This window comes from Tachypleus tridentatus, chromosome 4, assembly GCF_004210375.1.
Source record: "Tachypleus tridentatus isolate NWPU-2018 chromosome 4, ASM421037v1, whole genome shotgun sequence".
In the NCBI taxonomy this organism is placed as follows: Eukaryota; Metazoa; Arthropoda; class Merostomata; order Xiphosura; family Limulidae; genus Tachypleus; species Tachypleus tridentatus.
In genome coordinates this window covers 2,833,525-2,847,821 of record NC_134828.1, presented here as the reverse complement: position 1 = coordinate 2,847,821, position 14,297 = coordinate 2,833,525, and the positions used below count along the sequence as shown (strand labels likewise).

At 32.8% G+C, this 14,297-nt stretch overlaps 1 protein-coding gene across 2 annotated transcripts in view; it reads right to left on the bottom strand.

Moving 5' to 3' along the window:
* The window catches only part of LOC143248450 (uncharacterized), a 60,750-nt gene extending 60,211 nt beyond the window's left edge, over positions 1-539 (bottom strand). For both annotated transcript variants that reach the window (XM_076496823.1, XM_076496824.1), the window contains exon 1: positions 272-539. In XM_076496823.1, coding sequence (XP_076352938.1) covers positions 272-341 — 70 coding nt within the window. In that variant the 5' untranslated portion in view covers positions 342-539. The remainder of the gene's footprint in view (positions 1-271) is intronic.
* Between the last annotated feature and the right edge of the window lie 13,758 nt (positions 540-14,297).

Below are 14,297 nucleotides of genomic sequence, written 5' to 3'. Positions count from 1 at the left end.
ATGATCTGTATTTTAAAACTTTTCTTAGCTGTGTTATATTAAGGTATTTAGCTAAGCCTAACAAAGCTTACAAACTCTGAAACATATACAATCTCTATAACAACACGTCACAGGCGTAATTTACACAGGGAACATGTTCCCCACACACTTTTAAAAACAAAGTTTTATCATTCGTCGCTGTAATTCATATCCACTTGAATAAACAAATATGAGACACAGAATACAATACTTAACAAAGACAATATATAAATAACGTATATTAAATAGTTACCTTCTGTGAGAATGCGCAAGGCAGCAAGAAAAGACACCATTGGAATCATCTTTCTCAAAGTGATTGTCATGCCTACAAAAATAAAGACATTTTGTTCATTTCTTACATGAACTGTCACCAAACGCTTTGTTAAATCACTGATGTCACAACGCTTACAGAAATAAAGACATGGCCTTCACTTCTTATGTTAACTTTAGCCACGGACTTAACGAATTTTTCTCAATATGAACGTTAATAGCCTCTCTGTAGAAATATGCAATATATGTAACGTTTCGTGATATTAAATTGTAAAAATAAATATACGTATGCATCTCATCTTATGATGCTTACCCTATTGGCTGATTCGTCTTTGCGTCAGAGGTTTAACAGCCAATGAAAACCGTTACTATGAATGTCAAGTTGGAAATTAATACGGATGGTTTAGAAGATGTTATATTGATAGAAAGGTAAGTGACCAAGATAAATATGGAAAACGGTGCTCATGAACTTGGAGGAAATAATATCTTCCGGTGTTAAAAAAATATTTACGGAATTATGAACCAGTGCAAACAGACAAGAATGGAATTTGATACGGATGTCAGGATACATTGACAGTCATAAAAAAATATCTTGATTTCAAAGTATGACAGAGTGAACAAAATGTGAAGTGAAATGAAAGTTCAAACACATTCTAACAAACAGATCAGTATAATTATCAGTTCCTTCCTTTTTTATCATCCATAAAAATGATCAAAACACCAGCGATTAAAAGACAGTGAGAAACGGTTATTTACCCCTAGTTTTATGGTAAAAGTTTATAAAACTTTTAACATGCCATTCAAAGTGTACCAAGTTAAATTCGGATTAATTCTTTGTTATTATAACTTAAAGCTACTTAAAACCACCTATAGATGTCAGTGTTTATTTTAGCAGTACAACAGTTTAGAATTAATTTCACTCTTATTGTGTTGTTTTTCTTCGTTCATAATTTTATGTGACTTCTTTTCAGTATCAGGCTCTTATTAATCTAATTTATCAAACAAACCATTTCCTTCAAACTATGGGAAGTCCTGTTACTTACGATGTTTCATAATTCGTAAAATAAAATAATCACAATTTCACACGTTATTGTGATAAAGAACTGTAATATTTTATTTTAACATCAGAAATAGGCTGGAGCGCCTTCATTATAATTAAACATGAGACATTATATTGTGGATTCCTTCTGATTGGACAACTACAGTTTGTCGTCATGATCGCAATTCCGTAACAGAATAAAGTTTCATTGATGTTTCTTACAACTCCAATTGTCTGAAACATAAGAAATCTGGTTTCAAAACCCAACTTTGTGGAATAATAAAGTCATTAACGCCTTTTTTCGTCCGAAATTATTTACTCGGTTGTCCCTTCCCCCGGGTTCAGTGGCAAGTCTGAGGTCTTATAACCCTGAATATCATGTTTTTATTCTGCAAAAGAGAGAACAGAAATAACTCTGGGCTGACCAGTGCTCTGCAAACTGAGGTACACTGTTGAAACATTATGAATCGTTTGTAAAGCACTTTTCAACAGTTCAAACGACTGTATTATTCCCTTCTGGTAAACAAGGGCTTATCTGTCAGTCAAGAAGGGCTGACTACACGTTGCGCATCAGCTTTCTCTGGTAATTCGATTTTTACGTCATCCGTCGGCAGGAATGTACCCTTAAAGTGCTGTGCCAACTAGTTAACATTAGTAAACCACTTTCTAAAGCTCGTATTATCACAACACGATCAAATTTGTTTTTTTTTTAACCTAGACCTGGAAGAACATCTTTTACGCCCTGTGATTTTTTTGAAATATCAAAACCAGCATCAGTCTTGCATGGCCAGGTGGTTAAGGCACTCGACTCGTAATCTGAGGGTCGCTGGTTCGAATCCCGTCACGACAAACATGCTTCCCCTTTCAGTCGTAGGGGCGTCATCATGTGACGGTCAATCCCACTATTCGTTGGTATAAGAGTAGCCCAAGAGTTGGCGGTTGGTGGTGATGACTAGCTTCCTTCCTTCTAATCTTGCAATGTTAAATTAGGGACGGCTAGCGCAGATAGCCCTCGTGTAGCTTTGCGCGAAATTCAAAAAACAAACCCAAGATTCGAGTCGTGATGCCACTGAGCATATTACGTACTTTCGTCCGTAGGTGTGTTATGGAAGTGACAGTAAATTCCGTTATTCAGTTGTGGCGGCGAGTGCTGCAGCCTGATTAGTTACTGTGATCAGCAATAGTTCAAAATTATAGAACGTCCACATCCGTAACCTAGACTTGGCTTTTCACCCTATGTGTCCCCTTTTAGGTTGAAAGTTATAATTCTGTTATTGTGTGAGATTCGTAAGTAGTTTCCCTATTAGTTTTATTTCGGATTCTTACAGTTTTTACATGTAAAAAACATAATGATTTACAACTACGTGACATATTAAAGTTATTAAATATTCCAATGAGCAGATGTTTGTTTTTGTTGGGTTTTTTTTTTTAATTTCACGCAAAGCTAAGACAGACAGCTCATCACCACCACCCACCGCCAACTCTTGGGATACTCTTTTACTAATGAAGAGTGGGTTTTGTTTCTTTGTTTTGAATTTTGCATAAAGCTACATGAGGGCTATCTGCACTAGCCATCCTTAATTTAGCAGTGTAAGACTAGAGAGAAGGCAGCTAGTCATCACTATCTACCGCCAAAACTTGGGGTACTCTTTTACCAACAAATAGTGGGATTGACCATAACATTATAACGCCCCCACGGCTAAAAGGGGCGGGAATGTTTGGTGCAACGGGGATGCGAACCCGCGACCCTCAGATTACGAGTCGCACGCCTTAACACGCTTGACCATGCCGGGCCGTGAGCAGATGAAATTACATGTAAAGCCTACGTATTTGTATATTTGTTTTTAGCTGTTTTATATAAGTACCTTAAAATTGATTTTTCTCGGGGTTTTCACTTTTAGTACTGTAATGAGTACACTAATCGCGTATTCTCTGCACAATAATTTCCTGGTTTCATTTTAAGGGTGGGGAACAACTACATCTGGGACTGCCCACTTGGGTCCCCCAAAAACAAGAAGTTTTTAAATTTTTATACACTTGTAGTTATTGTTTCCGGCCTCACCTGACGTAAATCCACCTCTGGTAATTTCTATTATGGAATTAATAACAGATACAAGATATAGTTTTATTTATGTCAAAGGTTTGTAAGAGCAATTACATTTTAAATTAAATTATAAAATCAAACTTACCACTAACGAACGAAACTTTGGAAAGTAATATAAAGGCCCGTCTCTAGTACAGCGGTACGTCTTCCAACTTACAACGCTAAAATCAGGGGTTCGATTTCCCTCAGTAGGTTCAGCAGATAGCCCGATGTAGCTTTGCCTTAAGAAAACACACACACAGTAAAAGAAACTGAATGAACGTTCCTGTGTTTTTTGATAAAACATCAATTTCTTGTATTTATTTCTTGCATCGGGGTGTTTTGTCGATATTTATTGGTTAAAACCGAAAACTAGAAGCCTGTTTAGATGCCAACAGAATATAAACCTAACTCGAAAAGCGCACATGTTGATGCCACACGAAACGTAACGCCGCCATATCATACCGATTGAAGAAACGTACGAGCGAATTTGTGGCGGCCTACAACTAGCTTTATATAGTTCTGTCATATTTAACTAAATTTGAGTTTGTGGGCTCCCTCCTTGGTTAGTAGGGGATCTTTGGTAAAATTAGTATTTATAATAATTTCTTATGTGTTATTTGAAGTTCAGCAGAAAGCTGAACATTTAAACTTCAGTATTTTAAAGATCACGTGATAACAAAAAAGTTACCACCGGGTCTCAGCCGCCTTTCGTTGTTTTTGGTTCCCATGGTAATGTTATGTTTTTTGTTATTTTCAGAAACACGTTTTCTTGAAATGTATGGTGTTATCCCCTCCTCTCTTCCAGTAACTCAGCAAGCTTACACTGCTAAAAATCTGGTTTCGATGCCTGTTGTTGGTAAAGCACAGATAACCTATTACCCAGTTTTATACACTACAATAACCGAACTATGTGGTGATATTAAATAAATACACATTGGGCACAATTTACACATGCCACCTACATTATTATTACTATTTCTTTACTATTATGTTTTTTATGTTAATTTTAAATAAACTTCCAGAATTTATTGGTTTTAATATTTCTTAAGTAGAAAAGACCACATGTTTGCAGTGTTTTATCAAATGTAAATGTATCAAATTAATATATATTTTATAATCTCCAAAGTAAATTCTGATATTAGTTATAAAAATTAATATATTCATTATTTAAGGTATAAACTATACTTAATGGCTTATTGATCTTAATAAATATCTCATAATCGCGCTTGTCATATTAAATATGAGAGTAATAGCTACTAGTGATGACGAGAAACCCAAATATAAATACATTCTCAATACTGGTGTGGGTATTAAAGCTTTAATTAAATTAGAGTACAGGACAACGTTTTGACCTTCTTAGATCATCTTCAGGTTAACTACAAACACTCTTTGTCAACCTGAAGATGACCTAATAAGGTCAAAACGTTGTCCTGTACTTTATTTTAAAGTTTTAATAACCATACCTGCCATCTTGAGAGTACAGTAACAGTTCTGGTTTTTACTACATCTAATCTAATCCACTACATCAGAAGAGGAAGAGACCGTGCTGTATGGAGCTTAATCCTTTAACATCCCCCTATAATTAGTAGATTATGTTGGACAAGAAACCAGTGTAAAACTTAACAGTTTCTAGTTAAGCCTTTTCTAAAATTACCTGCCATTTTACAGCGCATTATGCACTTGGGCCTTATTAAAGTGTTGCCATTAGCTTGCTTGGGCTGTAATGATCTTTATCGAAATGAAGTTTAGTAACCATTAGTGAATATTCTTTGTTTTATTTATCATTATCATTATTTGTAGTACTAAACTACTCATAAATGCATATCCTGTGAGTTATGAACGATTTCGAATAAATATTAAATTCAAATTCGAATTTGTAAAATCATTTATTTCTTCATGTACAATTCCAGACATATAAAGAGTGATTTTTTTTTCATGTTTAAGTATTATCAAACAACAACACAGTTTTTAAAAATATCAAAAATATATCACTAACCATTCCATAGCGGGACTAATGTTTCCTTCTTGTTATCTTTTCTATCTGATAAAGAAAAAACGTTAAAACAATACATTAGTTACTTACTTACAGTCATGTGTTTGATAAAGAAGGAACGTTAAAACAATACATTAGTTACTTACTTACGGTCATGTGTCTGATAAAGAAGGAACGTTAAAACAATACATTAGTTACTTACTTACGGTCATGTGTCTGATAAAGAAGGAACGTTAAAACAATACATTAGTTACTTACTTACGGTCATGTGTCTGATAAAGAAGGAACGCTAAAACAATACATAAGTTACTTACTTACAGTCATGTGTCTGATAAAGAAGGAACGGTAAAACAATACATTAGTTACTTACTTACGGTTATGTGTCTCATAAAGAAGAAACGTTAAAACAATACATTAGTTACTTACTTACGGTCATGTGTCTGATAAAGAAGGAACGTTAAAACAATACATTAGTTACTTACTTACGGTCATGTGTCTGATAAAGAAGGAACGTTAAAACAATACATTAGTTACTTACTTACGGTCATGTGTCTGATAAAGAAGGAACGTTAAAACAATACATTAGTTACTTACTTACAGTCATGTGTCTGATAAAGAAGGAACGTTAAAACAATACATTACTTACTTACTTACGGTCATGTGTCTGATAAAGAAGGAACGTTAAAACAATACATTAGTTACTTATTTACAGTCATGTGTCTGATAAAAAAGAAACGTTAAAACAATACATTAGTTACTTACTTACAGTCATGTGTCTGATAAAGAAGGAACCCTAAAACAATACATTAGTTACTTATTTACAGTCATGTGTCTGATAAAGAAGGAACGTTAAAACAATACATTAGTTACTTATTTACAGTCATGTGTCTGATAAAGAAGAAACGTTAAAACAATAGATTAGGCACTTACTTACGGTCATGTGTCTGATAAAAAAGGAACGCTAAAACAACACATAAGTTACTTACTTACAGTCATGTGTCTGATAAAGAAGGAACGCTAAAACAATACATTACTTACTTACTTACAGTCATGTGTCTGATAAAGAAGGAACGCTAAAACAATACATAAGTTACTTACAGTCATGTGTCTGATAAAGAAGGAACGCTAAAACAATACATAAGTTACTTACAGTCATGTGTCTGATAAAGAAGGAATGCTAAAGCAATACATTATTTGTTTACTTACGATCATGTCTGATAAGTAAGGAATGCTAAAGCAGTATATTATTTGTTTACTTACGATCATATCTAATGAATAAGGAAGGCTAGGGCGAGATATTGGTTATTTATTTGTGGTCATGTGTCAGTAGTTATCCCATGAACAACACAACACCCTGTTTTAATGAATGTCATCTTCAGGTAACAGGGAAGAGATGATGAGGTCGCTGAAGATGGATACGTTGCTAGGGACGCGTTTCTAGGCTGCTATAACAGGTGTACATGACAACGGAACAACAGAAACATTTATGTAATAGTTCAATAAAGCGGAACCAGAGGGAGATGATGCTATGCACTGATGTCACCAGAGAGGGCGTTGCTGGGGGCGAGTTTTTAGACTGCCATGAAGGTGGACATGACGTCAGTGACAATGATGTTAATAAAGTGGATGAACGTGTCTCAACATGGCTAGATTTAATACTATTGGTTCAAACAACTATTTGATTGATTCTATGTTTGATTACATTTCGTAACCATTTATACGTAAATCTTGCTTTCACAACTTATATTTTTATTTTCATCTATATAATTATTCGTATTACAATGGTGAGCAATGTTACTATACAGATGTCGACATACATTTAATTGTATACATTTTGGGAAGATATTTCCATAATTCCAAAGAACAGCATGCAGCTTTCATCTTATTTTTAATTTACTTTTATTCCTATAGGATGATAATGTTGCTAACACAATGAGTTTACTGCTGAAATGTTTTTACCATGGTTATTCCTTTTGTAGTTGTTGATCGAGTCAGTCAACCATGATTTAGTGCACTATTAACATATATTGATTATATTTTCTACATTTAAACATACTTTCAAATTTATCATCCTCCAAAGAACACGAAAATTTTTATTCAAACGAGGCAACGATTGTAGCACACAGTTTATGTTAATGATGTTTTATAAATCACTTATTATTCTGAAAAAGAAACCTATTTGTATATCATACAATAATTTAAAATTTCGGTATCACGTATTTATATTTAATCATCTCTGATAATTCATTTTGCTGACATCAAGCTACCTGAACTTTGGGTGTTAGGAAACAGAAAAGTTGTCACTTTGTCACACCCATACCTTCTACTAAGAAAAGAAAGGCTTTTATTATTAAAAGCAATTGACTGTCTCTATAATCTTTGGTTTTAGAGAGGTGGAAACTTTTATTAAAATAAATGTAAATTATAATACATTTTTTCTATCTATGCATTTACATTATATGTAATATAGAAATATGTTCAGACATATCTGAGGAACTTTCCAAATATAAAGACCTCGTCTCTTTTAATAACACAGGCCTGCAAATTTAAACTACACAAAATGTATATGTAAAATCGGCTGGTTTGGGTTGAGAAAATATTTATGTAGATGAGCGAACAGCGTTTCAACCTTCTTTCAAAGAAAGAAAAAGGTAACTTTGTGAACCTGACGATGACCGAAGAAGTTCGAAACGTTGTTCGCTCCTTTACATAAAATTTTCTCAATCCAAACCAGCCGTTTTACATATATATTTTCTCTACAAGTGGGTTTTCTCGTCATCACTCAAACTACACAAAAGTTGTTTTGTTTTAATAACTGATTTTACATAAATCAGTTACACATATTTCGAATATGATATTCATTTTGTTTCTATCACTTCAGGATTTTTTTATAAACCAGGAAGAAAAACTCTTACTTAGATCAAATTATTATTTTGTCTACCATAATGAACAATGTTTGTTAATATATATACAAACACACTGAAGAAAATGGAAGAAAGTTGACGTCAAACGAATATGCATTTTCATTCATTCTGGTTTTGTTTGTGAAATCTACGTTTTTTAGTCAAAACTTGAAATCTACGTCTTTTTGTCAAAACTTGAAATCTAAGTTTTGTAGTCAAAACTTGAAATCTACGTCTTTTAGTCGAAACTACGTGTTTGTGGTCTTTTTATCAAGCAGTTTATCTGGAATATCTTGTTCCAATGACCAGCAGTAATTAGCCATCATGATGTCTTGATTTCAGAGAAATGTAAGAAATAAGCTTTCATATTACAATCAATCGCTTTGAATTCATCCATCATGTTACTGATGATTGGTTCTTAACAATTTGTGAATAACATCTTTAAAGACAATCCACACTTCTTTTACAACTTTCCTCATTGTCCTTTCCAACTGTTCATCCAAAATCAGTTTCTAATCTTAAGTCCAACAAAATCTCTTCTTTGAGTTTTCTTATGATAAATCTAACCATTGTGCACATAGATAGTTGGAATAGTAGCCATCGTTGTCTAAGGTCTTGACAAACTGCTTCATCAAACCCAGTTTTATGTGAAGTGGAGGTGATAGGACTTTCTTTGTGTCAACCAAACTTCACGTTCAATGTTTTTCGATCCTGGTATCAAGCTGACTTTGTGTGGTCATTGCCTCTTTACCAGAGCTGATTTTGTGCTCTACTGTCCCATTCACACAAAAAAAACGTAGAAACTTTGTATAATCAGATTGCTGACCGAACAACATACAAATGACTTTTATGTTTTCACAAAGCAGTCAATCATGTCCTTTATACTTGACCATATTGAGAAAAAGTTCGAGATTTTCGTACGTTTCTTTTAAATGAACCGAATGAGCAAGGAACAGATGCATATATCTTACCATTGTAAAGAAGAACACCTTTTAGACTTCTATTGGAGAAATCAGTGAACAATGGCCATTCATTTGGTTTATAAACAGCAGTTTCTAGAACTGATATTAATTCAGCAATATTGATGCAACAAATCAATTAACCTTCTTGTGAAAAGCAAAGTATAAACTCTTCTCATGACTTCTGTACCACTAAAATGATGTCCCTCGAGAAAGTTCTCATTCTGAAGTGTAGACCCCAAAATCTGTAGAATTCTTTGGAAGTCCCAAATCTCTCACCAAGCCATTATGTTAACCTTGTGCAAAAAACTGTTGTTTACCAGGCGTTTCAGGTTGAAAATAGCCCCTATTAAAATTATAGCAATTTGAAGGTTGGGATAAGAAATTATATTTTTATTTCGAGTGCTATAGCCTTGCATGTTACACTAGAAAAGTAGCAGTCATTTCCATGATTTTTAAGCTCACGCCAGACCACTGGAATTCTAAAACGCAAAGACTCCTTCGTACCTTTAGTACATTGTCTTAACTTTTTCATATAAATGGTAAAACTTTATGTGGTGACCGTGATTTCCCTGGATCTCCAAATTTTATTCCAAACTACACAAAATATGCTTTTTTGGCGAGTTCTGTAATGTTTTACCTTTGTTTCTTTACAAAAAAATTTACCACAAATCCACAAATATACCAGAATATGTATGAGTCATTTACACAGCCTCTTCTTACCTTAACAATTAATAAGTAATATGGAGAGGAAAAAATAATGTCAAAGTGCACACACAAACAAATACTATTGTTATGTATTATAATTAGCCCTAAACTGAGTTAAATGAAATAAATTTAGAAATTAAACAAATATCAAGACGTACCTAATTCATAATAGTTGCCAACAAAACTGACATACGCATTGTTTTCTTTTTTAACACAAATATATTTTAATATACAAACAATAACAAAATATACAATAATGGTTATCTCAAATAATGGTCTATATACAAAAGTTTTACCACGTACGAACAATATTGAGTTTTATACCTACTTTGGAACTTCCTTGATATGTTATCGAGGGTTCACGATAAGCGAATTAATTTCGAGTTTTTTTCAATTCAATTCACCAAACAGATAGCTAGGTGTCTCTGTATTCTTCTTTTTTCCCTAGTCACACGTCGAATTTTCCATAAATGAAGTTATATAATGTTTTCATGAAAATATTAATGTCCAATGTGAATTTGCCGAATTTAAATGATTTGTAATGTTTGAAATGTATAAGCGTTCCTGGTCAAATATCTGAAGATCCTGATTAATACACGTTAAACGCAGTTGTAGTTTCCGAGGTTTATAACACCCTAACTATAGCAAACCAATAATATATAATGTCTCTTTGCTCGTCGCGTTGGTTAAATTTATAGACGTAAGGAAAATTTCTAGAAATTTCAGCCTGCACAACAACAAAGACAATACACTAGTGTTTACGTACACACATACATTATTGATTCTCATAGACTAGAATAATCTACAACTTTAGTGAATAGGCGGGAGTTCCGCAATACAGATTTGACAGAATAAATTATGTGCATTTCTAAATATAAATTTAACTTAAACAAACATCGATATTAATATATCTATATATATAATAATAAAACTGTCACGCCGCAACTGATCTACAGAAATCTGTAGCCAATTATTCTTACGATTTTAATCATAATAAAATGAGACCCAATTTAAAAGAAAGTGTTTCACTTATTTAAAAGTACATATGACGTTTTGTGAAAACTCCGTATGTGATAAAGAAAAAAAAATGACATCATTTTCGAATTCAGGGTACAGGAATTACTGTAGAACATGTAAACATTTCAATAGAATAAAATCTTCACAGTGTTATTAATCAGACTTATGCAGTCATAGTATGTGGGAGATAGTCTGATGAACCAGCTTTTAAACGTATGTCATTACATATAATTTTGGTTATAAATCAAACTTCCATGTATCTTTGACATAGTAATGTCTGTTTTTAGTCGCATTCATTATATCTATAAATAGAGTAGCTTTGTTTTACTAAGTATATACTATATTATATTTTACTCTATTTGAGGGAAATAAATGTTGTTATTTTTGAACCATAAAATCCATCAGTGAAGATGAACCAGTAAAACAAACAAACGACAGTTAAGTTTTTGTACTATTAAACAACGTAAAAAAGACCTGATTCATCTCATGTTGGGAACAACTATTACATCACTCTATCAACTTAAGAGAATAACTGAAATATTCATGTTTTACAGCTTAAGGACTTTGGAAAAGGAAACTATATCCAACCAAGGAAGGTATCACTTCTGTGGAACAAACAGTTAAACAGTGGATTGATGGAGCTGTATAGAGCGAAACTGGACAAGATCTTCATCTGTTGGGATGGAATCATGTGATCCATGTTGTGTATGTTAATAATATACCCTCTATTTTGTGTAGAGCGAAACTGGACAAGATCTTCATCTGTTGGGATGAAATCATGTGATCCATGTTGTGTATGTTAATAATATACCCTCTATTTTGTATAGAGCGAAACTGGACAAGATCTTCATCTGTTGGGATGGAATCATGTGATCCATGTTGTGTATGTTAATAATATACCCTCTATTTTGTATAGAGCGAAACTGGACAAGATCTTCATCTGTTGGGATGGAATCATGTGATCCATGTTGTGTATGTTAATAATATACCCTCTATTTTGTATAGAGCGAAACTGGACAAGATCTTCATCTGTTGGGATGGAATCATGTGATCCATGTTGTGTATGTTAATAATATACCCTCTATTTTGTATAGAGCGAAACTGGACAAGATCTTCATCTGTTGGGATGAAATCATGTGATCCATGTTGTGTATGTTAATAATATACCCTCTATTTTGTATAGAGCGAAACTGGACAAGATCTTCATCTGTTGGGATGGAATCATGTGATCCATGTTGTGTATGTTAATAATATACCCTCTATTTTGTGTAGAGCGAAACTGGACAAGATCTTCATCTGTTGGGATGAAATCATGTGATCCATGTTGTGTATGTTAATAATATACCCTCTATTTTGTATAGAGCGAAACTGGACAAGATCTTCATCTGTTGGGATGGAATCATGTGATCCATGTTGTGTATGTTAATAATATACCCTCTATTTTGTATAGAGCGAAACTGGACAAGATCTTCATCTGTTGGGATGGAATCATGTGATCCATATTGTGTATGTTAATAATATACCCTCTATTTTGTATAGAGCGAAACTGGACAAGATCTTCATCTGTTGGGATGGAATCACGTGATCCATGTTGTGTATGTTAATAATATACCCTCTATTTTGTATAGAGCGAAACTGGACAAGATCTTCATCTGTTGGGATGGAATCATGTGATCCATGTTGTGTATGTTAATAATATACCCTCTATTTTGTATAGAGCGAAACTGGACAAGATCTTCATCTGTTGGGATGAAATCATGTGATCCATGTTGTGTATGTTAATAATATACCCTCTATTTTGTTTTCGTGTTGATTTCATTATCATGAAATTAATACGACATCTGATAAAATTTTCATTGTTTTATCAAATTCAGAATGACAGAATTTATGTGCACAAATCTCTCATTTTGATAGTTACCTAAATACTATAATTCATAATGAAAAGTAACTGAACAATCAGATTAATTATGTTGTTATTAATATATAAGTTAAACAAGTGTATCCTATTTTACAAGTATTGAAGAAAGAAATCAACGATTTTAGTCAAACTCACTATTCTTAAAACAATCAAAACGAATGTTTACTGAGTTATTTGGCATCAACATTAACACGAATGAATATTGTTCACTCTTTGATTAATCAAAGAGTTAAATTTATTAAGTTCTATTAATGAAACGTTCTGTGGTTCTGTAGAGACAAACGATTTTATCCAAGAGTTATCATCTGTACTGTACGTGTATTCTACCCCTGAAGATTTTAAGAACAAAGACGTTTGTAAAATAACTGTAATAAATACAAAAATGTCTTGATATAATATTCCAATTGTTGTTTTTCACAACAAATTACAAGAAAACTCGTATCTTTTCTTTCACATTTATATAAAACCATCATGTTTACTGTTTATCATTACAGAATAAACTTTGTGTGTCCACCATACATTAACTCTGAGAATGAAGAACATATTTTGTGTGTCACTGAACTTAAAAGTAAACATAACAAGTGTATATATTCTTACATTTTGTATGACAATAAAGAAAACAAAATGTACATTCAGGAAATTCTCAATATTTGGCGGTACAATAAGAAACTGTTTTGTGTTTCTAAACTACTGCTTTCTGTTTTTTATCTATAACTCACACATTTGTCATATAAATATAACTAAAAATATCTATACATAATCTAATTTTTGAAGACGTAATTGTTTAGACACATAAAAAATAAAAGTATCGTCCATCTTATAATTTGGACAGTGTTCTTCGATTTTATCTAAGAGTCGAATTCCTTTAAAAAGCTAGGAGCATAATAACCTTTGACATTTACAATAACACAAACTGAACTATGTATGTATTACCAATATTAAGTTATATTTTATAAACGCATGGTACATTTAACTTAGTGTAGAATTCTTGTTACAGTCCCTAATCAGTCACACTCTCTTACTGACCTTTGTCCGTGAATCACGTGTTGGTCAATGATTGTTTGAGGAACATTCAGTTCTATATCATGTAATGAAACCAAGAGCTATTAACGTCACCTGATATATAACTACACAGAACACTGACTGTAAATTTTGTAAAATGTAAGGGTTAAATACCTTGTTACATCACTCTATCTGTAAGTATCATGAATATTAAAGTGAAAGTCTTTTAATAATGTGATATCCCCACAATAAAAGTTAAGGTCTACTGGAAAAGACCTGCCTATTCTTTACATTAAATCAGTTTATTTAAAACGTATCTGTAAGATTAACGTGAAAAACATGTTCAACAATCACCAAATAAATAAACAAAAAAGTCAGCGTGGC